This window comes from Neofelis nebulosa, chromosome 10 (genome assembly GCF_028018385.1).
Source record: "Neofelis nebulosa isolate mNeoNeb1 chromosome 10, mNeoNeb1.pri, whole genome shotgun sequence".
NCBI classification, from domain to species: Eukaryota; Metazoa; Chordata; class Mammalia; order Carnivora; family Felidae; genus Neofelis; species Neofelis nebulosa.
This window is the reverse complement of record NC_080791.1, coordinates 103,556,526-103,584,388: the sequence shown is the minus strand read 5'-3', so window position 1 is coordinate 103,584,388 and position 27,863 is coordinate 103,556,526. Positions and strand designations below refer to the sequence as shown.

The 27,863-nt window shown below is 39.3% G+C and overlaps 1 protein-coding gene and 1 long non-coding RNA gene across 2 annotated transcripts; one reads left to right on the top strand and one right to left on the bottom strand.

The window, feature by feature from the left end:
- On the top strand, window positions 1-10,032 carry LOC131487901 (glycine N-phenylacetyltransferase-like). Its single transcript, XM_058689095.1, has 5 exons — window positions 1-90; window positions 2,848-2,955; window positions 5,570-5,696; window positions 6,562-6,733; window positions 8,351-10,032. Exons 1-5 carry the CDS (start codon window positions 13-15, stop codon window positions 8,751-8,753), a joined length of 888 nt encoding a protein of 295 aa, XP_058545078.1. The 5' UTR covers window positions 1-12; the 3' UTR covers window positions 8,754-10,032.
- On the bottom strand, window positions 1,324-27,863 carry LOC131487904 (uncharacterized). Its single transcript, XR_009250005.1, has 2 exons — window positions 27,609-27,863; window positions 1,324-1,623 (listed from the first exon to the last, which is right to left on the bottom strand). It is a non-coding gene; the product is annotated as an uncharacterized LOC131487904 (long non-coding RNA).

Below are 27,863 nucleotides of genomic sequence, written 5' to 3'. Positions count from 1 at the left end.
GGTAAGGCCAAGATGTACCACTTACAAGGCCCCCAAGTGCTGCAGATGCTAAAGAAATCCTTGAGGAAGAGCCTCCCTGAGTCCTTAAAGGTGAGAGTAAAACACATGGGGAGAAAAAAAAAAAGGACTAGCAATGACCTATGAAAGAGGTAGGAGGGAGAATCAGTATTCTTTGAGCACTTACTCTGTGCCAGGCACTCACTCATCTTGCATCTCATTTAGTTTACATCACTTCACTGCAAGGCAAGTCTTTCATATCCATGTAACCAAAGAGAAAATGCAAGCTCAGCTGTAGGACTTGACCAAGGTCACGCCACTAGTGAGTGGCAATCTTGTGATTTAAATCCACTATGATCTTTGCTGTGTGATAAACCAAAAACATCCCTTTGTCCCATTCCATGTGCCATTACATAACATTGGAAGATTTCCCAGAATTGCACAATTGGCTGAACACATTAATGTTTGATTTATTCTTTCTAAATAATCAAGTGCCTGAAAAAGTTAACCAGTATGATTCTCCTTTGAAATTAAGAGGCCAAATTCTATTTTGTCAACCCCCAAATGATTACGTTTAATTTGGGATGAGACAGAAATTTCGTTTTAGAAATAGATCAGTGATCATGTACATAAAGAGGTAGGGTCTTTTTTTAGGGGGGGCAATAACATGTTGCAAAGGGACTAGAATTACTGGGGATAAAGGTGCCATTGCACTATGATAAAGGTATCAATTCACCAAGAAGACATGAAAAATGCTGAAATGTATATACCTAACAACAGAGGCTCAAAGAACACGGGACAAAAACTGATAGAACTGAAAGAATAAATAGGTAAACCCATAGGTGTAATTAAAGATTTTGACATTAGGGGCGCCTGGGTGGCTCAGTCAGTTGGGCGTCCGACTTTGGTTCAGGTCATGATTTCGCGGTCTGTGAGTTCGAGCCCCGCGTTGGGTTCTGTGCTGACAGCTCAGAGCCTAGAGCCTGTTTCAGATTCTGTGTCTCCCTCTCTCTCTGACCTTCCCCCATTCATGCTCTGTCTCTCTCTGTTTCAAAAATGAATAAACATTAAAAAAAATTAAAAAACAAAAAACAAAACAAAAAAAAGATTTTGACATTAAAGATTCTATGAGTAATTCATAGAATAGGCAGAAAGTCTATAACCTATATACAAGATCTGGAAAGTACTATGAACCAATTTAATTGATATTTACAGAGTACATCCCTCAACAATAGAAGAATACACATTCTTTTCAAGTGCACATGGAACATGTACAAAGATAGGTCATATTTTTAAGACCTTTGAAAGAATTGAAATAATACCATGTATGTCCTCTCATATTAAGTTTAATATGGTATTAAATATGCCAGGAGTAGGGAAGTACAGGGTGAGGTGTGGTCCTTTGTCATGGAACTTATCATTTCATTGGTCCTTGGTCTTTAGCATCTTTCCATACAATCTGCTGAAGCATCATGTTTCCAACTGCACTTAGCTCCCAAGGTCCACACTGGTATGCATTGCTGTATTTCCTTCCCTCACAACCACAGGGACCCTTCCAGTTTGGAGGATTTCTCTTTCTCAGACTCTACAATGTCCTTCTTGATAGCACTGGTGTTCGAATAAATGCTTGTGGAAAAGATTAAAAAACAGATTGCTGAATATGTGATATTCACAGACTTTGGTCAGCAAAACTCAGGTTCTTAGCACTGTTCTGTCTTTACTTATTAAATAGGTCAGAACTCAACCTTTCTGGAAAGCAATTTGGAGATATGTGTAAGAACAAAAAAGTCTTTAAACAGCAGTTGACCTTTGACCCAGAAATCGCCCTTCTAATATTTCTAATAATAGACATATTTGCAAAGATTTATACAAAAAATTCCTTGAAGAATAAACTGTTAAATTAAAAAATTCAAAAAAGCTGAAATGACCAGCAATAGGAGATAGGAAAATTGAATTGGAGTTCTTTCATATGATGGATATTATGCAGTCATTAAAAATGATTATGTAGATTTGTGTTTATTGATATGGAAATATACCCATAGTATAGTGTGTGTGTGTGGGGTACATGTTAAACTAATATATATTAAGTAATTTCATTGCTTAAAAATTGTATGTGTATGGGACTCCTGGGTGGCTCAGTCAGTTGAGCATCCAACTTTGGCTCAGGTCATGATCTTGCCATCTGTGGGTTTGAACCCCACAGCAGGCTCTGTGCTGACAGCTCGGAGCCTAGAGCCTGCTTCAAATTCTGTGTCTCTGTCTCTCTCTGCCCCTCTCCTGTTTGCACTCTCTTTTGCTCTCAAAAATTAACATTAAAAATTTTATGTGTATTTGTAAATAAATGAAATAAAATGGAAAGCTATAACACTAAGTTCTACAATGTGATAGTGGATGATTTTTTTTTAATTTTAGGAGAGTGTGAGTTGGGGAGAGGGGCAGAGAGAGAGTGAGAGGGAGAGAGAGAGAGAGAGAGAGAGAGAGAGAGAGAGAGAAAATTAAGCTGAGCATGGAGCCTGCTGCTGGTATTGATCTCACAACCCTGGGATCATGATTAAGCCCAAATCAAGAGTCAGATGTTCAACTGACTTGAGCCAACCAGACAACCCTGATTTTTAATTAATCAATTTATTTACCTGGATATTTAACTATATTCATATAATATTCTTATGGTTTGACTCCCAACCCTATTTCTATTTGGAGTAATGAAGTGGAATCTGAAGGTGGTTTCAACCATATGCCTTATAAATTATCACCCTGATTTTGCAGAAATAATCCTTGTCCTGATCAAACAAGGCACTTCACCAGCCCTTCTTAATAAGCTGACCCTCTGAGTTTTTTGGGTTGCTACAGGTTTATACAACTGTCTTCCACATGAACCAGGGAAACCCGTTCAAGTTAAAGGCCGTGGTGGACAAATGGCCTGATTTTACAACAGTGGTTATCCGCCCTCAGGAGCAGGTAAGGTGCCAGATGTGGAATGAATATGCTTTTGTGTTCATATTTGCTATGTGCCTACCATGCACCTGGCAATGCGGTAGACACAGGGGATATAGAAATGAATTGCATAATGGTGAAAAAGTCCTTGTTCTCAAGAAACTCACGGCTTGGAGGAAAAGACAGATAAGCAAATAAATTACAACATGGGGTGAAAATTGTACAAAAACATACAACATACAAGGTACACACAGCAGCACTATCCAAGAGATGATTAAACCACCGAAGTCAGGGTGTACAAGGAGAGGATCAGAGCAACTTCCTAGTAGACATTTCACCCATACTGGATTTTGAAGATCAATAGGTGTTTGACAGGCTGACAAGACTAGAGGGGCATTCTAAGCAGAAAAATGACACCTAAAAATATGTAAAGGTAAATATGAAGAGTTTTAAGGAAATGTAAACAACAAATTGCAATGCCTATATTTGGGAATACATTTTCAGTGCCAACTTATCACTCACACTAAGTGGTTAATACATTTCAAATACAAATCTGTTATAAGCATATTGGAAAATATAAAGTAAAAATTTATGCATGCAAAATATGCAACCATATAATGTCATTTTAACATAAATTTTTTCAAATAAAATTTAAATGTATAGTGCTGTTTAAAAATATTGAACTAAACAGAATACAAAAATGAAGACATTTACATTAATTATTGAAATAATAAATGAAATTATTAGTGCATTTCTGTGCAACACCTTCTACCTTTTTCTACCCCCTTGTTGGGTGGTTGTTTTCTGATCCCTTCCTTCATCTTCAAATAACCTAATTTTTCATTTGTTAAATTTCAGAGGATCTCTTTGAACAAATTTTGTGTTCAAATTTCATTTTTTGAGGAATGTAAATTATTTTTTTAAATAATAGTGCATGTGGTTTACATTTTAAAGACATCATGTGTCCAATAAGAGGTTAACATCCAAAATATATGAAGAACTTCTACAACTCAACACTAAAAAAAAAATAACCCAATTAAAAAATTAGCAGAGGATCTGAATAGACATTTATTCAAAGACATATAGATGGCCAATCGACACATGGAAAGATGCTCAATATTACTAATCATCAGGGAAATGCAAATTAGAACCACAATGAGATGTCACTTTATACTTGTCAGAATGGTTAAAATACAAAGCACAAGAAGCAAGTGTTGGAGAGGATGTGGAGCAAAAGGAACCTTCATACACTGTTGGTGGGAATGTATATTAGTGCAGTCTCTATGGAAAACAGTATGGAGGTTCTTCAAAAAATTAAAAATAAAATTAGCATATGATCCAATAATTCTACTATTGGGTATTTACCCAAAGAAAATGAAAACATAAATTTGAAAAGATATATGCATCCCTATGTTTATTGTGGGATTATTTACAATAACCAAGATATGAAACAACTCAAGTGTCCATCGATAGATGAATGGATAAAGATGTGGTGTATATATGTAATGGAATACTATTCAGCCATCAAAAAGAATGAAATCTTGTCATTTACAACAACATGGATGGGCTTAGAGGGTATAATGATAAATGAAATGAGTCAGAGAAAGACAAATACCATATGATTTCACTCATATGTGTTAATTAAGAAACAAAACAAATGAACAAACAAAGAAAAAAGGGACAAACAAAAAGCAGACTCTTAAATACAGAGGACAACAAATGGTATCCAGAGGGAGGTGGGGGAGAGGATAGGTGAAAGAGGTGAAGGGGATTAAGAGTACACTTATCATGATGAGCACTGGGAAATGTATAGAATTGTTGAATCAATATATTGCATACCTGAAACTAAGGTAATGTTGTATATTAATTATACTTTGAATTTTAAAATTTTTAATGAAAAAATAAAGACACCATGTGTCTTTATTTTGTGTAGCTATATCATATATAAGTGAAAATTGTAATACAAGGTTACTTGTGTCAATTTCAACATTGTTACATTTATAATCCAATTTTTCTGAGATTCTTTTATTTATTCATTTTTTTGAGACTCCTTTAAATAGAGTAAGATTTACTCTTGCAACAGAATCTTGGCTTTGACAATAATACTTTCTTTCTCCTGAGGATTACAGAATTATAGAAGAATGCTTTCTAAACAGTGCACATTTGATTGATTTGAAATTATAAAGCAACATATAAATATCTAGTTCAGTATATTTTTCTTAATCATAGGTTGAGTAATTGATTAAATCCTTGACTTGTTTACATGATATAAATGATTCAGGAATAATGACTATATCAAGAAAAACATCACTATTTATAAGTTTATAATTTTTTTACACTTATTTATTTTTGAGAGACAGAGAGACAGAGCACAAGTCGGGGAAGGGCAGAGAGAAAAGGAGACACAGAGTCCGAAGCAGGCTCCAGGCTCTGAGTTGTCGGCACAGAGCCTGAGGTGGGGCTTGAACTCACGAACCATGAGATCATGACCTGAGCCAAAGTCGGATGCTTAACTGACTGAGCCACTCAGGCACCCCCATAAGTTTATAAAATAGCACAGTATAATGAACTAAAGCCAAGTGTTCCAATCACTGGGTATAGATCAATTTGATTTATTCCACATTACCTAACCAAACAGGAAATGACAGATGATTTTGATCACTACACCAACACCTACCAAATCTATTATAAGAATCCCACAAACTGCCAAGAATTCCTTGGTGCATCAGATGTCATCAACTGGAAGCAACATTTGCAGATCCAAAGTAAGTAAGGGATCTAGGAGGTATGCTGGCTTCTGTGACTGTTCATGTTTACATCTGCAGGGTCACTTTTCATCCTGAGCACATTCCCTTACAGCCTTTACTTTCCCTTCCAAACCCCAGACACTTAGCTTGATGTTTATTCCTTGCATTAGCTGCTACCACCTCTTTAGTGGAGTAGAATTCAAACACTGCAAACTATGGAGTTGATACAAGGAACTGTGAGCAATGGAATTTATTGTTAGCTGAGCATTCATAATATATTTTGCTGACATATTCAGGATCCCTTACCATGATTAGGTGTGAGAGTAGAACTCCCCATCTGGCCATCCATTACTAGAAGAAGAATGACAGTTCCTTGTGCCACAGAGGACCTCCAGATTACAAGGATAACTACCATGGTAATGAGTGTGCCTTACAGAGTCAGATTCTCTAGAATGGCATTCTTGCTCTGCCTGTTACTTGCTTTGTAATTTGAGCAACTGATGTAACTTATCTGTTACTCAGTTTCCTTACATGTAGAAAGTGAGGATAGTATAACAGAAATTCCCAAAACATAGGGTCAATGGAAGAATTAAATGTGGTATTAGACCAATACCTTGGCATGAAGTATGTGCACACTCAAGGTTGGCTACTGCTTTTAAATACCATTGTTCCATTGATTTCACAATGATAAAGTCAGGATCTCTAATACTATCTGTCTTACATAAGAGGAAGTTGCTCAAGGAGTGACTTGGCTATGGTCACATGGTTAATGGCAACACCAGAAGCAACACTGTCCGACTTTAAACTCCGCATACTTCCACCAGGAAGCTTCTTCAGTGTCTACAGGAGAAATTACTTCTCACCTTACCTTACCCCTTTCTAGGTTCACAGTCCAGCCTGAACGAGGTGATACAAAATCTTGCAGCTGCTAAATTGGTCAAGGTCAAGCAAGATCAAGCCATTATGTATATGATGTCTGAGACAGCAAGTAAACTGATCCCTTCCCTGCTGGAGGCAAAGAACTTACCTCCTAAATCTGGCAGACCCAAGGCCATGTGAGTTTGAAAAAAGATGCTCTGCATTACTCTCATATTTCTGTATGGAAGTGGCCTCCCAACTTCTCTCCCTATGTTCACTCTTGCCTCCCTACAATCCATTTCCAGGGTGATCCTTTTGGTATGTGACAAGGACTGTGTCAATTCATCCGCCTCAAAGCCATCAGTGCTTCTCGGTTCACATACCCATTATGGACCTTCAGGGTCCTGTAAGACCTGTAATCCACCACCTCTTGGATTTCACCTTGTTTCTCTTGCTCACTCCCACCAGTAGCTCTGGCCTTCTTTCTGAGACTTGTTCGCATACACTCACCCATGCCTTTGGACCATTGCATTTGTTCTTTGCTTAAAATGTCCTTTCCTCTCATCTTTACATATCTGCTTCTTTCTTGACATTCACTCTCTGAAAAGTCATTTCCTTAGAGAGTTCTCTGCAGAACAACCTAAAACTACCCTTTCCCATAATACTTCATCACAAAACCCAAGTTTTATTTTCCTCGGCGCACTTACCATTATCCAAAATCAGCTTCTTTGTATTTTATTGACCTGTTTGCTATTTGATCCTCCCCTGCAACATTTCAAACTCCACTATTTATGTTGTCCACTATTTATGGAGGGACACTATTTATGTTGTTCACCAATAAGTTTTCAGTAGCCAGAACAGAACAGAAAACACTGCTTCGTAAATATGCATTCAATGAATTTACTTCTCAGAGCAAAAGTTTTCTAATATGGAGAACTTAAACATATTATATATTTCCCTCCACTGATGCCTGAATAGAATTAAAACTGATATAGGGATTTGATCTGCAGATGTCCAATCCTGTGGCCCTGTGTGTGTTAATATGCCTGGAAAAGCTGTATTCATACTGTATTGCACCTAACACCTGAAAGACACCTCTAAATCTACAATCTCATTTGATTCTCTTGTCTATCCCATGAGATAAACAAGGTAGAAGACATTATCCCCATTTTCCTGACAGAAGATAGGTTCAGTTAATGAAATAGCTTGTTCAGGTACTGTGGATGGTTAAGGGCATAACTGGAGCTCACTGGTAGATCTCATTCCACCTTGTGGGATCTTTCCAGGACACCTCCCAAAGCCCTTTCACCCCACTGCAGCAGCCTTCAGACTTCAGTGTTCTGTAACATGCGGCTTGCCTTCACTTCACACCATTGCCTCTCTCTGGACTTCAGCTTTCCCACAGTGGCTAAGGATTCTGTGACACCAACATTCCAAGATCCCAAGATTCTAAGCTCTGGCTTTGCAGCTTGCTAGCCTATGCTTTGGGGGCACTTGTTTATTTTCTGCTTACCTATTCTTATGTGTAGAACAGGGATGTTATCAATTCTCTCATCTTAAGTGGAGAATCACAACAGTGACTAATGCTTAGTGACACAGCATTAATTAATGTTTAATTTTTGTGTAATTCTTATTTTTTGCGTGGCACAGGTCCTAGGTACTTATCATGCAATAGCTCTTATATTATTTGACAGAGGTGCTATTAATCCCCTACTTATGTTAATGTCTCATTTTATAAAAAAGATTATTATTTCAGGCAATCTGGTTGCAGAATCTATACCTTTATCTGTGTTCTTTTCCCTTGTTCTCAATAGTAACCAAGAGATGTTTAAACTCTCCTCCCTGGATGTTACCCACACTGCCTTGGTGGATAAATTCTGGCGTTTTGGTGGGAATGAGAGGAGCCAGAGATTCATCAAGCGCTGTATCCAGACCTTCCCCACCTTCTGCCTTCTGGGGCCTGAGGGGACCCCTGTATCCTGGAGCCTGATGGATCAGACAGGAGAGATACGGATGGGGGGTACTGTACCTGAGTACCGGGCCCAGGGTCTCTCCACCTATGTCATGGATGCTCACATCCGCACTATGGACAAACTTGACTACCCTACATATTACCATACACTCATAACCAACAAAATCATACAGAAAATCAGTCACCGTCTGCACCATATCATCATGCCCTGTGACTGGAACCAGTGGCACTGTGAGCCTCTGTGACGCAGTCCTGAACACAAGACAGTGTTGGATGGGCTGATGTGGCAGGAGGAGTGTATGGGTGGATGGAGAGAAATAATAAATTGTAATTAGCTTTAAAGTAGTGTGTGTTGTCTAGGCTCTGGGAAACAGTGTGAATGGTCAACAGAACCACCACAATCCTTGCTCTCAAACCACTCATGGACTCCCCTTTGGGTCCAGCAGACCTGCCATGCAGCAGGTCTGCCATGGCCAGACCCTCCTATAGTGGACCCTGCTTTTGTTTAGTTTCCTGCACTTCTGGGTACCAGTGACACTCTTTATTCATTTGCATGCTGCCCTAATGCTTCTCCTATCTTACAAGTGGATAATTGCTAATGAGCGTATCTTGCCCCTTTTGCCAAGATGTGGTATTACCTTAAGTGTAGTCTAATTTTCCTCTCTCTTTTTTGCTTTACCCTCCCTCTCTCTGTCCCCCACCCCCAGCCAGCTTCACTGAGGTATAATTGACAAATAAAATTGTAATCTATTTAAAGTATGAAACATGGTGATACACACACACACACACACACACACACACACACACACACACATTGTGGAAGGATTTCCAGAACTATGGGAAATAAGCTTAGGAATTCCCTGAGCTTGCACCGATGGGTTAATAAGGCATAAAGAATTAGAAAGCCATAGGATGAACACACCCAGTTTGGGTAAACAAGATTAGGTAAATGGGGTAAAGACCCCCAGTATAGGACAAATGGGGCAAAGGCCCCCAGTATAGGACAAAGATATAGGAACAGGAAACCTCTGGATGAAAACATCAAAGATTAGGTAAATAAGATTAGGTAAACAGGGCAAAGGCCCCAGTATAGGACAAAGGTTTGGGACAATATCAGAAAGCTGCTTTCAAGGGAAGGAAGGACCAAGTTAAGTAAACAGGTAAATGGGGCTATAGACCACAGCAGGCAAAGTTGCCTAGAGTGGAGCTAAGTAGCAAAAGAAAGATGCCTTGTTGACCCTGAGGTGGCATGCTCTGTCTTTCTTGTCCCCTAGGCCAGTTTAGGTAAACACAGGTGGGGCTTCATGTCTGCTGTAAACAACCATCCGCCCAGCACCAGGATTTTGTTTTATATTGACCCAAACTCCTAACACTGCATATCTTCAAAACCCCCTCTCCCCCATGCCCATAAGTTAATTCACAGTTTCATTGTCTCTTTGTGCACATCCATCACGCTTGTAAGCCTTCTGATCTTAATTAAAATGTAGCAAGGACCCTTATTCAGGGCTCTTGTCTCCTCCTGGACATTAGCCTCTCTTGCATTTTCATTTCCTGCATCCTGCTCTCTTGCTGAACAAGAGAGAACTCCAGACCCAGAGTCTACAACACACAACCAAGTTGATTAATACTTCCATTACTTTATATATTTACCGTGTGACCGTGTGTGTGTGTGTGTGTGTGTGTGTGTGTGTGAGAGAGAGAGAGAGAGAGAGCGAGAGAGAGAGAGAGAGAGAGAACACATAATATCTAATCTTTTAGCAAATTTCAATGACACATTAAAGAATTTTCAACAATAGTCACCATCCTATACATTACACCCTTAAAACAATTCATCTTAAAATTGAAAATTTGAACCCTTTTATGGGCCTCTCCATATTTCCTCCACATCCCAGCCCCTGGCAACCATCATTCTACTGTTTATATGAGTTTCTAAAAGTTTCAAAAATCCTGTTTTTGTTTTTGTTTTTAGATTCCACACATAAGTAATACCATGCAGTATTTGTCTTTATCTGTCTCATTTCACTAGCATAATGTCCTTCAGAATCATCCATGTTGTCACAAATGGCAGGATATCCTTCTTATTTTATAGCTTAACAATATTCTTCTGTGTGTGTGGGTGTGTGTGTGCGCGCGCGCGTGCGTGTGTGTGTGTGTGTGTGTGTGTATCACATCTTCCTTATTCATTCATCTAAATGGACACTTAGCTTGTTTGCATGACTTTACTATTGTGAACAATGCTGCAGTGAACACGGGAATGTAGAAATCTCTCCTAGATAGTGATTTCATTTCCTTTCTATATATACCCAGAAGTAGGATTTCTGAATAATATGAAGGTCTATTTTTAATTTTTTGAAGAACCTCCCCTCTGTTTTCCATAGAGGCTGTAACACTTCACATTCCCACCAACAGTGCACAAGGGTTCCATTTTCTGCAAATCCTTGCCAGTCTCTGTTATTTCTGGATAACAGAAACCTGACAGGTGTGAGGTAGTATCTCACTGTGGTTTTGATTTGCCTATCCTGATGATTAGTGAGGAGCATCTTTTCATGTACGTGTTGGCCATCTGTGTATCTTCTTTGGAAAAATGTCTTTTCCAGTCCTCTGCTCATTTTTTCGTTGGGTTATATGGGGTTTTGTTTTGTTTTGCCCTTGAGTTGTATAAGTTCATTATTTATTTTGGATATTAACCTCTTACTAGATATATAGTTTGCAAATATTTTCTCCCATTTCATACCATGCCTTTTATTTTGTTTATGGTTTCTTTTGCTGTGCAAAAACTTTTTAGCTTGATATAATCCCACTTATTCATATTTGTTTTTATTGTGTTTTTGGTGTCAAATCCAAAAAACTGCTGCCAATACCAATGTGAAGGAGTTTTTTTCCCTATGTCTTCTAGTTTTATGGTTTCAGATCTTATGTGTAGGTCTTTAATTCATTTTGAGTTGATTTTTTGTATATAGTGTAAAATAGTGGTCCAATTTCTTTCTTTCTTTCTTTCTTTCTTTCTTTCTTTCTTTCTTTCTTTCTTTCTTTCTTTCTTTCTGCATGTGGGTATCCAGTTTTCTCAACATTGTATATTGAAGAGACTGTCCTTTCTTTATTATATATTCTTGACAATTTTGTTAACAATTACCTGACCATACCTACATGAGTTTATTTCTGGGCTCTCTATTCTGTTCCCCTAATCTATGTGTCTGTTTTTATGCTAATACTATACTGCTTTGTTTTTATAGTTTTGTAACAAAGTTAGAAGTCAGAAAGTGCAATGTCTCCTGCTTTGTTCTTCTTTCTCAACATCTTTTTTGGCTATTTGGCTTTTGTGGTTCCATACACATTTTAGGATTGTTTTTTTTTCTATTTCTATTGGAATTTTGATAAAGATTGTATTGATAAAGATTGCTTTTGGTAGAATGGAGGACATCTGTATAATAACAATTTTTCTGGTCCATGAACACAGAATCATTTTCCATTTATTTGCATCTTCTTAAATTTCTTTTATTAATCTTTTAATAGTTTTCAGTGTACAAATCTTTGACCTTTTTTTTAAAATTTTTTTTTTCAACGTTTTTTATTTATTTTTGGGACAGAGAGAGACAGAGCATGAACGGGGGAGGGGCAGAGAGAGAGGGAGACACAGAATCGGAAACAGGCTCCAGGCTCCGAGCCATCAGCCCAGAGCCTGACGCGGGGCTCGAACTCACGGACCGCGAGATCGTGACCTGGCTGAAGTCGGACGCTTAACCGACTGCGCCACCCAGGCGCCCCTGACCTTTTTAATTAAAACTCTTCTAAGCATTTAATTCTTTTTTTTTTTGCTATTGTAAATGGGATTTATTTTTTAGAGTTTATTTATTTTTGATAGAGAGAGGGAGAATGCAAGCCAGGGAGGGCAGAGAGAGAGGGAAACACAGAATCCGAAGCAGGCTCCAGGCTCTGAGCTGTCAGCACAGAGCCCGACATGGAGCTCGAGCTCAGGAACTGTGAGATCATGACCTGAGCCAAAGTCGGACACTAAACTGACTGAGCCACCTAGGAGCCCCTGTAAATGGAATTTTCTTAATTTCTCTTTCTTATAATTCATTGTTAATGTATGGAAATGCAACTCAGTCTTGTATACTGACTTGGTATCCTGCCACTCTACTGATTTCTTGGTTCTAACAGTTTTTTGGTAGAATCTTTAATGTTTTCTATACATAAAATAATGTCACCAGTATAGACAATTTTACTTATTCCTTTCTAACCTGTGCCTTTTGTCTCCTTTCCCTGCTATGTTGAAGATAAGTGGCAAGAGTAGGCATCCCTGTCTTTTTTCTAGTCTTAAAGGAAAAGTTTTGAGTTCTTCACCATTGAGTATGATGTTAGCTGTGGGCTAATATCCAGGGATAAAATCCCATTGCTCATGTTTTATCATCCTTCTAATGTGTTGTTGCATGTGGCTTGCTATTTTGTTGAGTTTTGCATCTTTGCTCATCAGAGATATTGGTCTTTAGCTTTCTTTTCTTGGATTCTTGTCTAGCTTTGGTATCAGGGTAATTCTGGCCACATAAAATGGGTTTGGAAGTATTCCCTCCTCTTCAATTTTTTGGAAGGGTTTGAGAAAGATTTGCATTAATTCTTTAAATGTTTGGTAGAATTCACCAGTGAAGTCTTCTGGTCCTGAGCTTTTATTTATTGGGAGTTCTTGATTATTCAACTTCTTTACTAGTAATTGGTTTGATCAGATCTTATACTTCTTTATAATTTAGTTTTGATAGGTTGTATGTTTCTAGGAATGTATCAGTCTCTTTTAGGTCATCCAATTTGTTGGTGGATGATTGTTCATAGTGGTTTCTTATTATCTTTTTCATTTTGTGTCATCATTTGTAATGTCTCCTCTTTCTTGTCTGGCCTTATTTATTTAAGTGTTCTCTCTTTTGCCTTAGTTGGTCTAGCTAAAAGTAAATGAATTTTGTTTATCTTCCAAAAAAACTTCTTAGCTTCATTTATCTTTCTGTTAGTTTTCTAGCCTCTATTTTACTTATTTATGCTCTGATCATTTTCTTCTTTCTACTAAACTTGTACTTATTTCTTCTTTTTCCATTTTTTTGAGGTGTGAGATTAGATTGTATATTTGAAATCTTTCTTTTTTCTTAACTTAACCATTTGTCATCATAAACTTTTCTCTTTGAAATACTTTTGCTGTATCACATAAGTTTCGGTATATGGTATTTCCTTTTACATTTGTCTGAAAAAAATTTTTTAATTTCTTTAAACAATTTTTCGACTCATTTTTCTTCAGGAACATATTGTTTAATTTTCACATATTTGTGTATTTTCCAGTTTTCATCTTTGTTATTGATATCTAGTTGTATGGCATTGTGGTCAGAAAAGGTGCTTGGTATGATTCCAATTGTTTTAAATTTGTTAAGACTTGTCTTGTGGCCTAACATATAACCTGTCCTGAAGAATGTTCCATGTGCACTTAAGAAAAATGTGTACTCATCTGCTGTATGATGGAATGTGTGTATGTATCTGTTAGGTCCGTTTGGTCTACTATGTAGCCCCAATCCAATGTTTCCTTACTGATTGTCTGCCTGGATGATCTATCCATTGTTGAAAGTGGAGTCCTGAAATTCCCTTCTATTACTGTATTGTTTTCTATCTCTCCCTTCAGATCTGTCAATATCTGCTTTATATATTTAAGTGCTCCATCATTTGGTACATAGACATTTACAATTGTTTTATTATTTGAATACACTGACCCTTTTATCATTATGAATGACCTTTTTTCTTTCTTACTACAGTTTTTTTTTTTACTTAAAGTCTATTTTGCCTGATTAAGTATAGCTATTCCTACTTTCTTTTGGTTTACATTTGTATGGAATATCTTTCAACTTGAAGAAATTCCTTTTAACATTTCTCGTAAGGCTGCTCTAGTGATGACGAACTCTTCAGCTTTCATCTGTCTGGTAAGACCTATCTCCCTTCAATTCTGAAGGAAACTTTCATGGGTAAAGAATTCTTGGTTGTCAGATGTTTTTTCTTTTGGCACTTTGAATGTATCATTCCACTCCCTTCAAGTATGCAAGCTTTTTGCTGAAAAAAAATCTGCTTATAGTCTTATGAGGGTTTCTTTGTATGTAAAAAAATTTCCTTTTTTTAAACCTTTTTAAAAGTGTTTATTGATTTTTTGAGTGGGGGGAGAGGGAGAGAGATCAAGAGAGGGGCAGAGAGAGAGAGAGGGAGGGAGACAGAGAATCCAAAGCAGGCTCTGTGCTGTCAGCTTGAATTCACGAACTGTGAGATCGTGACCGGAGCTGAAGTTGGACACTTAACCAATTGAGCTACAGGGGTGCCCCCAAAATCACTTTTCTTTTGTTGCTTTTAAGATTCTTTGTCTTTAGTTTTTATCAATTAAATTATAATGTGTCTTGGTGTGGGCCTCTTTGGATTAATATTTTTGGTCCCTTTTGGGTTTCTTGGATTTCAGTGTCTGTTTCTTTCCCCAGCTTTGGGAAGATTTTAGCCATTATTTTTTTGAACACATTTCTGCACCATTCTCTCTCTTTTTCCTTCTGGGACATCTATAATGGGTATATTGGTCCACTGTATTGTGTTCCATAAGTTTCTGAAGCTATTTTCACTCTTTTATTTTTGCTCCTCTGATTAGATGATTTTCATTGACCTGTCTTTGAGTTTGCTGATCCTTTTCCTCATCTGATCTAGTCTGCTGTTGAACCCCTCTATTGAATTTTCCAGTTTATTGTGTTCTTCAGCTCAATGATTTATTTGCTACTTTTAAAATATTTTCTGTCTCGGGGCACCTGGGTGGCTCAGTCGGTTAAGCGTCCGACTTCAGCTCAGGTCACGATCTCGCGGTCCGTGAGTTCGAGCCCCGCGTCGGGCTCTGGGCTGATGGCTCAGAGCCTGGAGCCTGCTTCTGATTCTGTGCCTCCCTCTCTCTCTGCCCCTCCCCCGTTCATGCTCTGTCTCTCTCTGTCTCAAAAATAAATTTAAAAAAAGTTAAAAAAAATTAAAAAAAAATATCTTCTGTCTCAAGGTGCCTGGGTGGCTCAGTAAGTTAAGCATTTAGCTCTTGGTTTTGGCTCAGGTCATGATCCCAGAGTTGTGGGATTGAGCCCCATGTCAGGCTCTGTGCTGACAGCATGGAGTCTGCCTGGGATTCTCTCTCTCTTTCTGCCCCTACCCCTGTCTCAAAATAAATAAACATTAAAAAAATAACAATATCTTCTCTTTGTTGAAATGTTCACTTTGTTCATGCATTGCTCTCCTGACCTTAGTAAGCATCTTTATGACTGTTATTTGGAACTCTCCTTCAGAGAGTTACTTATCCCTGTTTCATTAAGATTGGTTTCTGGAGATTTATCTTGTTTGTGTGTGTGTGTGTGTGAGAGAGTTTGCTTATTTGTTTAGAACATATTCTTCTGTTTATTTTCCTTGACTCTCTGTATTGGTTTTTATAGATTAGATAAAACAGCCACCTATCCCAGTCTTAACAGACTGGTCTTGTGTAGGAAATAAACTTTGTCAATAAGCTTGACCTGAGTGTTTATTTTCCTCAAGCCTCCGTGTTTCTGTAAACCACTGCCTTTGCTCTTAGTGATTCCCAGGAGACTAGGGTGTCCAAGACCTGTTGATATCCCAACAGCATGGGAATTGCACACATACCTGTTTAGGCTCCCAGAGAGCTATTATTAGCCAGCTCCTTCAGTTTCCAATGCAAGCTAATTTGAAGCCCAATCTCCAGACAGCACTTGGGCAAGTCAAAATATTAGATATGATGCAATCAGGAATAAACTGGGAGATGGCTGTTTTTGTCTATGTATTCTGTGCTTAGACAGAGAGGATAGCCTCTGGGAATGCATTTGTACCCATTTAGAGCCACCTCTCTTTTTTTAATGGTTTATTTTAGAGAGAGAAAGAGCATTGGGGGGCAGGCAGAGAGAGAGAGAAACAGAGAGAGACAGAATCTGAAGCAGGCTCCAGCTCTGAGCGGTCAGCACAGAGTCTGATACAGGCTCAGACTTGGAAACCACAAGATCATGACCTGAGTTGAAGTCAGACACTTGACTAACTGAGCCACCCAGGCGCCCCAAGCCACCTCTTTTTTTTTTTTTTATTTCAAGTTTTTACTTAAATTCTAGTTAAGTAACATAAATGGTAACATTGGTTTCAGGTGTAAAATTTAGTGATTCATCACTTACATGTAACAGCCAGTGCTCATCACAAGTGTCCTCCTTAATACACATCACCCATTTGGCCCTTCCCTCACCCACTTCCCTCCATCAACCCTCAGTTTGTTCTCTATAGTTAAGTCTCTTATGGTTAGCTTCCCTCTCTCTTTTTTCCCCTTCCCCTGTGTTCATCTGTTTTGTTTCTTAAATTCCACCTATGAGTGAAATCATATGGTATTTGTCTTTCTCTGACTTATTTCACTTATCACAATACACTCTACCTTCATCCATGTTATTGCAAATGTAGAGCCACCTCTATTTTGTGTGTTCCTGGAAGGATTCATGAGTACTGAGCCTTGCCAGCTCCCAGAGTTAGGTGATTTAGAAGCCAGTCCCTCCCTGGCAGCCTTAGAAGACGAGGTGTTAGATTTGTAGACAAACTCTTTTTTTAGGGAGAAGCTGGACACTTGGCTTTATTAGTGGGGTTAACTGAAGAGAGAAGGCAGAGGATGTCTCCACTAGCTCTTTTAGGTTTCTGGGAAGATCCCAGTGAGCTCCCACATATGGGTTGATTAGAAGCCAGAACCTCAGGTAGCAGCTGGGAAAGTATGCAGTCAAAGCCTTCCAGGGAGACTGGGTGATGGGCATTTTGCCTGTTCCTTCTGTGTTGAGCCTGGAAGAGATAGCTAAAAGAAATGCCCATGCACCCATTTTAAAACTGCTTCTTTGTTTGATGCGGCCCTGTAAGATTCATGGATGCCAAGCCACAATGGCTCTCAGAGCGAGGTGATTCACGGATCTATCCCTTGGGTGGCAGCTTTAAAAATGGGGCACTTGGGGCGCCTGGGTGGCTCAGTCGGTTAAGCGTCCGACTTCAGCTCAGGTCACGATCTCACGGTCCGTGAGTTCGAGCCCCGCGTCAGGCTCTGGGCTGATGGCTCAGAGCCTGGAGCCTGCTTCCGATTCTGTGTCTCCCTCTCTCTCTGCCCCTCCCCCATTCATGCTCTGTCTCTCTCTGTCCCCAAAATAAATAAACGTAAAAAAAAATTAAAAAAAAAATGGGGCACTAGATGTGTGGTCCAAATCTTTTGCTTCTCAGGAAGAAACTGAGAGTTAGGGATTCCCTCCTGATTGTAAGGGGCTGTGCTGAGGGTAGAGTTTATTGCAAGTGTATCTCAGCCCTTCCTACCCATTTCAGTGTGGCTCTTTTTTAATTCACTTAATGTGTAGAGATTGCTCAGCCAGTTTCTGGATTTCTCAGAGGTAATTGCCCCCTCTGAATGTGTCCTTAGGAACAGAGAAAGTCAAGAGCTTCCCATCCCATCATCTTGGTAACATCACTTGTGACCCCATGTAATTTAGGGACCAAAGTGAATTGATTGTTTGACCAGTAGACCTTTGGTCTTTGTTTCACGATCATGTTAAGAGAGGAGTTAAGATGGCAGAGAAGTAGGGGAACCCTGTTCTTTCCTCATCCCTCAAACACAGCTATATTGAGGTCAGTTCACTTGGAATACCCAGGAAATCAATCTGAGGGCTGGCAGAAGGATCTCCACATTTGGAAGGAGACAACATGGCAGGTGAAAGGAGGGAGGGAAAAACAGCAGTGCTGCAGAAGGGAGGGAACGCTTTCCCTGGAGACACAAAAGGAAGAGGAAGAGAGAGGGGTTGCGAGTATGGTGGGAGGTTTGCACAAGAGGAAAGCCTCACCAGACCAAGGACTGGGGAGCCAGAGGTACTGAGTGTTGCAGGTATTTTGCAAACTTGTGGAGCTCAAAATCTGAGGTTTTGGAAGTGTGCAACTTTGGAGTGAAGCTGTGGCATGCACTTCTGGGGAGAAGAAGGGCACTGGCCCCAGAGTGCTTAGCATGGCGTAGGGATCTCTTGGGTCGCAGTGGGAAAGAACATTCCCCTTCCTGGAGTACATTTGAAGAGGGTGTATTGCTTCCCCAAGGACAAAACACCCTGCAAGCTCCACCAAAAGCCTTTCATAGGCAGGGACAGAAGCACACACAGAGGGCAGGTTACCTGGTTACTGCTTATCACGGTGTTAGGCCACAGATTGTGTAGAGTGCCCAAGAGTGGGGCTGCTTTTCTAGGACAAAGAACATCAGACACAGTGGAAAGGCTGTCCTCCAGAGGAGGTGGGAGTGTCCATGCTATGCTGGGTCCTTTAAGATTTCAAGTTTGGAATCCCACCTGGGTGCCAAAGACAAAAAGGCAAGAGAGCTGTGGTGCAGGGCACACTGACTGCCCTCACTATTTTGTGAGGGCTTCCAGAACAGTGGGGGGTGTGAGATCCTCTGAGGTTGAGAAAGTGGAGGGGCACCATTTCCCCCATCCATGCCAACACCATGGGACTTCAGAAAGCAACACAGTAGCCCCCAGTGGAGGCAAGGACCTGTGTACACCAAACCCCACCTCTCTGTGCCTGGCAACTGCCTATTTATGGGGGCGGGACTGACTCTGAGTCAACACAGTGGGCGTCTCCTCTAGAAGACCAAAATAAGCATCACCCTGCAAACACCAAGTCGATTATGGTAGAGTGCTTCAAAGTGTCACCTACAATTCTGGTAAAAATAGGACCAGGTTTACTTTTTTTTTTTTTCCCTTCTTTTTCTCCCTTTGAAATCAGGCTAATAGTCTGTTGTTTGTGTTTTCATTTCCTTCTCCCTCCCTCTCCCTCCCTCTCTCTCTCTCTTTCAGAATCAGGCTTCTTTTTTTCTTTTTCTATCATTTTTCCTTTTTTCCTTGGAATCAGGCTTATGGTTTTTTTTGTTTGTTTGGTTGTTTGTTTTTTTTTTAGGCTTATGGTTTTTTGATGTCTGCTTGGTTTTCTTTGTTCCTCTTCCTTTTCTCTTTTTTGTTTTGGCGGGGGGGGGGGGAATCAGGCTTTTTTTCCCTTTTTTTTTTCCAGGCTTATTTTAACAAACAAATCAAAGCACACCTAGTTAAAGATCCAAACACTCCCCACTGCAACAAGGAGGAGCCTTGCAGAAGACTGACTAGTGGGAAAAAGCAGCCAAAACACAACAGCAGAGTACACACAGCATACACCTGGGGTCGAGCCTCATGTTGGGTTCTGTGCTGATGGTGCAGAGCTTACTTAAGATTCTCTCTCTCCCTCTTGCTCTGCCCCTCCCCTGCTTGCATACATGCTATCTCTCTCTGTCTCTCAAAACAAATAAATAAACTTAAAAAAAATCACAGCCAGGGACTTGCTCAAAACAGATATAAGCAACATATCTCAAGAATAATTAATTTTTTTTAAATGTTTATTTATTTTGAGAGAGAGAGATAGAGCGAGCAGGGGAGGGGCAGAAAGAGAGAGACAGAATCCCAAGCAGGCTCTGCACCATCACCATGGGGCCCAGTGTGGAGCTCAAACACATGACATGTGAGATAATGACCTGAGCCAAAATGAAGAGTCAGGTGCTTAACGAACAAAGCTACCCAGGTGCCCCTGAATAAGAATTTAGAGCAACAGTCATAAGACTACTGGCTGGGCTTCAAAAACAAAACAAAACAAAACAAAACAAAACAAAACAAAACAACAACAACAACAAACGGAGGCCCCAGAGAAACCCTCACTACAGAGATCAAGGACCAAAAATTAGTCAGGCTGAAATAAAAAATGCTATAAATGAGATGCAAAACTGACTAGATATAATCACAATGAGGATGGAGAAGCAGAGGAGAGAATAGGTGACATAAAAGATAAAATTATGGAAAATAATGGTGCTGAAGCTGAAAAGAAGAGGGAAAGAATACTATTAGATCATGAATACTATTACATCATTACAGAACTCAGCAACTCCATAAAGTGAAACAATATCCATATCCTAGGAATCCCAGAAGCACAGAAAAAGGGGGCAGAAGGATCATTTGAATAAATATTAGCTGAGACCTTGCCTAATCTGGGGAAGGAAACAGGCATTCAAGTCCAAAAGGCACAGAAAACCCCCCTCAAAATCAACAAAAACAGAACAATGCCACAACATATCACAGTGAAACTTGCAAAATACAAAGATAAAGAGAGAATTGTGAAAGCAGTTAGGGATAAAAGGTCCTTAACCTACAAATGTAGACACATAAGGGTAGCAGCAGACCTGTCCACTGAAATTTGTCAGGCCAGAAAGGAGTGAGAAGAAATATTCAATGTGCTGAATGGGAAAAATATGAAGCCAAGAATACTTGATCCAGCAAGGCTGTCATTCAGAATAGGAGAGATAAAGAGTTTCCCAAACAAAAACTAAAGGAGTTTGTGAATACTAAACGAGCTCTGCAAGAAATTTAAGGGGGACTCCTTGAAGAAGAAAAAAAAAAGCAAGAGCAACAAAGACTAGAAAGGACCAGAGAACATGACTAAAAAAACCAACTTTACAGGCAACACAATGGTACTTAATTCAAATCTTTCAATAATCACTCTGAATGCAAATGGACTAAATGCTCCAATCAAAAGATATAGGGTATCAGAATGGATAAAAAAAACAAGATCCATCTATATGCTGCCTACAAGAGACTCATTTTAGACCTAGAGATACCTGCAGATTGAAAGTTAAGGGTAAAAAAAGCACCTATCATGCTAATGGATATCAAAAGAAAGCCAGAATAGCCATTCTTATATCACAAAACTAGATTTTAAACCAAAGACTGTAACAAAAGATGAAGAAGGGCATTATATCATAATTAAGGGGTCCATCCATCAAGAAGATGTAAATATTTATGCTCCCAACTTGGAAAAACCCAAATATATAACTCAATTGATAACAAACATAAAGAAACTCATTGGTAATAATACAATAATAGTAGGGGACTTCAACATCTCACTTCCAACAATGGACAGATCATCGAAGCAGAAGATCAGGAAGGAAACCATGACTTTGAATGACACACTTGACCAGATGGACTGAACAGATATATTCAGGACATTTCATCCTAAAGCAGCAGAGTACACATTCTTCTCGAGTGTGCATGGAACATTCTCCAGAACAGATCATATACTGGGTCACAAATCAGCCCTCAACAAGTACAAAAAGATCAAGATCATACCTGCATATTTTCAGATCACAATGCTATGAAACTTGAAGTCAACCACAAGAAAAAATTTGGAAAGCCCTCAAATATATGGAGGTTAGAGAACATCATAATAAAGAATGAATGAGTTAACCAGGAAGTTAAAGAAGAAATTAAAAAATACATGGAAGCAAATGAAAATGAAAACTAACAGTCCAAACCCCTTGGGATGCAGCAAGCGCAGTCCTAAGAGAGAAGTATATTACAATTCAGACCTATCTCAAGAGGCAAGAAAGGTCCCAAATATACAACCTGACCTTACAATTAAAAGAGCTAGAAAAGGAACAGCAAATAAAACCTAAAGCCAGCAGAAGAATTAAAGATTAGTAATAAAGAGGTGCCTGGGTGGCTCAGTCGGTTAAGCGTCCGACTTTGGCTCAGGTCATGATCTCACAGTCCGTGAGTTCAAGCCCCGCATCAGGCTCTGTGCTGACTGCTCAGAGCCTGGAGCCTGTTTCAGATTCTGTGTCTTCCTCTCTCTCTGACCCTCCCCCATTCATGCTCTGTCTCTCTCTGTCTCAAAAATAAATAAACGTTAAACATTTAAAAAAAAATAAAGATTAGAGCAGAAATAAATGAAATAGAAACAATAACAATGACAACAACAACAGATCAACAAAACAAAGAGCCCATTCTTTGAAAGAATAAACAAAATTGGTAAGCACTTAGCAAGACTTATCAAAAGTAAAAAAGGACCCAAATAAATAAAATCACAAATGAAAGAGGAGAGATCACAACCAACACCACAGAAATACAAACAATTGTAAGAATACTATGAAAAATTTCATGCCAACAAACTGGGCAATCTGGAAGAAATGGACAAATTCCTAGAAACCCAAAAACTAACAAGACTGAAATAGGAATAAATAGAAAATTTGAATAGATCAATAACCAGCAAGAAATTGAATCAGGATTCAAAAATCTCCTAACAAACAAGAGTCCTGGGCCAGATGCCTTCCTAGCAGAATTCTACCCAGACATTTAAGAAAAGTTAATACCTATTCTTCTCAAATTGTTAGAAAGCAAGAAAGCAAGAAAGCAGAAAGAGAGAGAGAGAGAGAGAGAGAGAGAGAGAGAGAGGAGGAAAACTTCCAAAGTCACTCTATGAGGCCAGCATTACCTTGATTCCAAAACCATACAAAGACCTCACTAAAGAGGAGAATTACAGGCCAATACCCTGATGAAGATGGATGCAAAAATTCTCAACAAGATATTAGCAAATAAAATCCAACAGTACATGAAAAGAATTATTCACCATGATCAAGTGGGATTTATTCCTGGCTTGCAGGTCTGGTTCAATATTTGCAAATCAATCAATGTGATAACTACATTAATAAAAGGAAGGATAAGAACCATATGATCCTGTCAATAGATGCAAAAAAAGCATCTGACAAAATGCAGCATGCATTCTTGATAAAAAGGCTCAATAAAGTAGGGATAGAGGGAGCACACCTCAACATCATAAATGCCATATACAAAAGACCCACAGGTAATATCACCCTCAGTAGGGAAAAACTGAGAGCCTTTCCCCTACTGCCAGGAACAAGACAAGGATTTCCACTCTCACCATTACTATTTAACATAGTTTTGGAAGTCTTAACCTCAGCAATCAGACAACAAAAAGAAATAAAGGGCATACAAATCAGCAAGGAAGAAGTCAAACTTTCCTGTTTGCAGACAACATAATACTCTATGTAGAAAACCCAAAAGACTCCACCAAAAAGCTGCTAGAATTCATACATGAATTCAGCAAAGTCGCAGGATACCAAAGTCAATGTGCAGAAATCTGTTGCATTTCTATGCACTAGTAATGAAGTAGCAGAAAAAGAAATCAAGGAATTAATCCCATTTGCAATGGCACCAAAAACAGTAAGACACCTAGGAATAAACCTAACTAAAGAGGTAAAAGAGCTGTACTCTGAAAACTATAGAACACTTTGAAAGAAACTGAAGAGGACACAAAGAAATGAAAAAGCATTCCTGGATTGGAAGAACATTGTCAAAATGTCTATAATAGCCAAAGCAATCTACGCATTTAATGCAAACCCTGTCAAAATACCATCAGCATTTTTCACAGAGGCAGAACAAACAATCCTAAAACATTTATGGAACCACAAAAGGCCCCGAATAGCCAAAGCAATCCTGAAAAAGACAACAAAGCTAGAGGCACCATGATTCTCCATTTCAAGCTGTATTACAAAGCTGTAGTCATCAAGACAGCATGGTATTGGCACAAAAACAGACACTCAGATCAATGGAACAAAACAGAAAACCCAGAGATGAACCCACAACTATATGGTCAACTAATCTTCAACAAAGCAGGAAAGAATATCCAATGGAAAAAAGACCATCTCTTCAGCAAATGATGTTGGGAAAACTGGATGGCAACATGCAGAAGAATGAGACAAAACAAATTCACAAATGGGTGAAACACAAAAACAAATTCAAAATGGGTGAAAACCCTAAATATGAGACAGAAAACCACCAAAATCCTAGAGGAGAACGCAGGCAGCAACCTCTTTGACCTCAGCCAGAGCAACTTCTTACTAGACACATGGCAGAAGGCAAGGGAAACAAAAGCAAACATGAACTACTGGGACTTCACCAAGATAAAAAGTTTCTACACAGTGAAGGAAACAATCAACAAGACTAAGAGGCAGCCTACAGAATGGGAAAGGCATTTGCAAACAACATATCTGATAAAGGGTTAGTATCTAAAATCTATGAAGAACTTATGAAACTCAACACCCAAAACAACAAACAACGCAGTTAAGAAATGGGCAGGAAACATGAAGAGACGGTTTCCAAAGAAGATATCTAGATGGCTAACAGACACATTAAAAGATGCTCAACATCACTCATCATCAGGGATATACAAAGCAAAACCATGATGAGATACCACCTCACACCTGTCAGAATGGCTAAAATTAACAACACAATAACAGCAGATGTTGGTGAGGATGCAAAGAAAGGGGAGCCCTCTAACACTATTGGTGGGAATGCAAACTGGTGCAGTCACTTTGGAGAACAGTATAGAGTTTCCTCAAAAAACTAAAAATAGAACTACCCTAGTATCCAGCAATTGCACTATTAGGTATTTACCCAAAGGATACAAAAATATGTATTTTAAGGGGTACATGCCCCCCGATGTTTATAGCAGCATTATCAACAATAGCTAAACTATGGAGAGAGTCCAAATGTCCATCAACTGATGAATGAATAAAATACACACACACACTGCTCATGGATTGGAAGAATAAATATTGTCAAAATGTCAATACTACCCAAAGCTATCTACACATTCAATGCAATCCCAATCAAAATTGCACCAGCATTCTTCTCGAAACTAGAACAAGCAATCCTAAAATTCATATGGAACCACAAAAGGCCCCGAATAGCCAAAGTAATTTTGAAGAAGAAGACCAAAGCAGGAGGCATCACAATCCCAGACTTTAGCCTCTACTACAAAGCTGTCATCATCAAGACAGCATGGTATTGGCACAAAAACAGACACATAGACCAATGGAATAGAATAGAAACCCCAGAACTAGACCCACAAACGTATGGCCAACTCATCTTTGACAAAGCAGGAAAGAACATCCAATGGAAAAAAGACAGTCTCTTTAACAAATAGTGCTGGGAGAACTGGACAGCAACATGCAGAAGGTTGAAACTAGACCACTTTCTCACACCATTCACAAAAATAAACTCAAAATGGATAAAGGACCTGAATGTGAGACAGGAAACCATCAAAACCTTAGAGGAGAAAGCAGGAAAAGACCTCTCTGACCTCAGCCGTAGCAATCTCTTACTCGACACATCCCCAAAGGTAAGGGAATTAAAAGCAAAAGTGAATTACTGGGACCTTACGAAGATAAAAAGCTTCTGCACAGCAAAGGAAACAACCAACAAAACTAAAAGGCAACCAACGGAATGGGAAAAGATATTTGCAAATGACATATCGGACAAAGGGCTAGTATCCAAAATCTATAAAGAGCTCACCAAACTCCACACCCGAAAAACAAATAACCCAGTGAAGAAATGGGCAGAAAACATGAATAGACACTTCTCTAAAGAAGACATCCGGATGGCCAACAGGCACATGAAAAGATGTTCAACGTCGCTCCTTATCAGGGAAATACAAATCAAAACCACACTCAGATATCACCTCACGCCAGTCAGAGTGGCCAAAATGAACAAATCAGGAGACTATAGATGCTGGAGAGGATGTGGAGAAACGGGAACCCTCTTGCACTGTTGGTGGGAATGCAAATTGGTGCAGCCACTCTGGAAAACAGTGTGGAGGTTCCTCAAAAAATTAAAAATAGACCTACCCTATGACCCAGCAATAGCACTGCTAGGAATTTACCCAAGGGATACAGGAGTACTGATGCATAGGGCACTTGTACCCCAATGTTTATAGCAGCACTTTCAACAGTAGCCAAATGATGGAAAGAGCCTAAATGTCCATCAACTGATAAATGTTTAAAGAAATTGTGGTTTATATACACAATGGAGTACTACATGGCAATGAGAAAGAACGAAATACGGCCCTTTGTAGCAACATGGATGGAACTGGAGAGTGTGATGCTAAGTGAAATAAGCCATACAGAGAAAGACAGATGCCATATGTTTTCACTCTTATGTGGATCCTGAGAAACTTAACAGAAACCCATGGGGGAGGGGAAGAAAAAAAAAAGAGGTTAGAGTGGGTGAGAGCCAAAGCATAAGAGACTGTTAAAAACTGAGAACAAACTGAGGGTTGATGGGGGGTGGGAGGGAGGGGAGGGTGGGTGATGGGTATTGAGGAGGGCACCTTTTAGGATGAGCCCTGGTGTTGTATGGAAACCAATCTGACAATAAATTTCATATATTGAAAAAAAATACACACACACACACACGTTGGAATATTACTCAGCCATCAAAAAGAATGAAATCTTGCCACTTGCAACAATGTGGATGGAGCTAGAATGTATTATGATAAGCAAAGTAAGTCAGAGAAAGACAAATACTATATGATTTCACTCATATGTGGAATTGAAGAAATGAAACAGATAAACTTAGGGGAAGGAGGCTAGAGAAGAGAGGGAAGCAAACCACAAGAGACTCTTTTTTTTTATAGAATTTTTTTTAAATTTTTTTCAACGTTTTTTATTTATTTTTGGGACAGAGAGAGACAGAGCATGAACGGGGGAGGGGCAGAGAGAGAGGGAGACACAGAATCTGAAACAGGCTCCAGGCTCTGAGCCATCAGCCCAGAGCCTGACGCGGGGCTCGAACTCACGGACCGCGAGATCGCGACCTGGTTGAAGTCGGACGCTCAACCGACTGCGCCACCCAGGCGCCCCATGAGACTCTTGATGATACAGAACAAACTGAGGGTTGATGGAGGGAGATAGGTGGGAGATGGGCTAGATGGGTGATTGGTACTAATGAGGGAACTTGTTAGAATGAACACTGGGTGTTGTATGTAAGTGATGAATCATTGAGTTCTACTCCTGAAACCAATTTTGTACTGTATATATTAACTAAAATTTAAAAAATCATGTTAACACATTAGGCACATGACTACTTGACACTAAGTGCATATGATCCTGGGGGAGTTCTTAGGAGAAAGACTGACTAGTGGTAGCATTTTTCCTCATAGAAACCCCAAGAAAGTGAGAACAGTGTTATCTTTCTTGAAATGGGTCAATTTCTACCCCTATAATCACCCTGCCATAAACAAATTTTGTGTTTGATTGTAGAAGTTAAACTAGAGGGTCCATCAGTTGGAAGACATTGAGAGGAGATAGTGGGGGCACCCACTCTATTTCCTACTCTTCCTTCTTTCCTTTATTCTTTTCTTACCTCTTAAAAAAATTATTTTCCTTGGGGAAAATTCCAGAATGGGATGTAGTGATGTCAAAGCGAGCAAAGATTCTCCTGCCTTTTCATATGAACTTCTCATGCTCTTTCTCCATGCTGGTAGCACAAAACGTGTGTTAAACCCTCCACAATTTTCTCATTTTAACAACAGCAATATATATTAACTGATCACCTACTATGTGCCAGGGACTGTTCTAGGAATTTGGTCAAATATTGAATAAAACACAGATCCCTTGG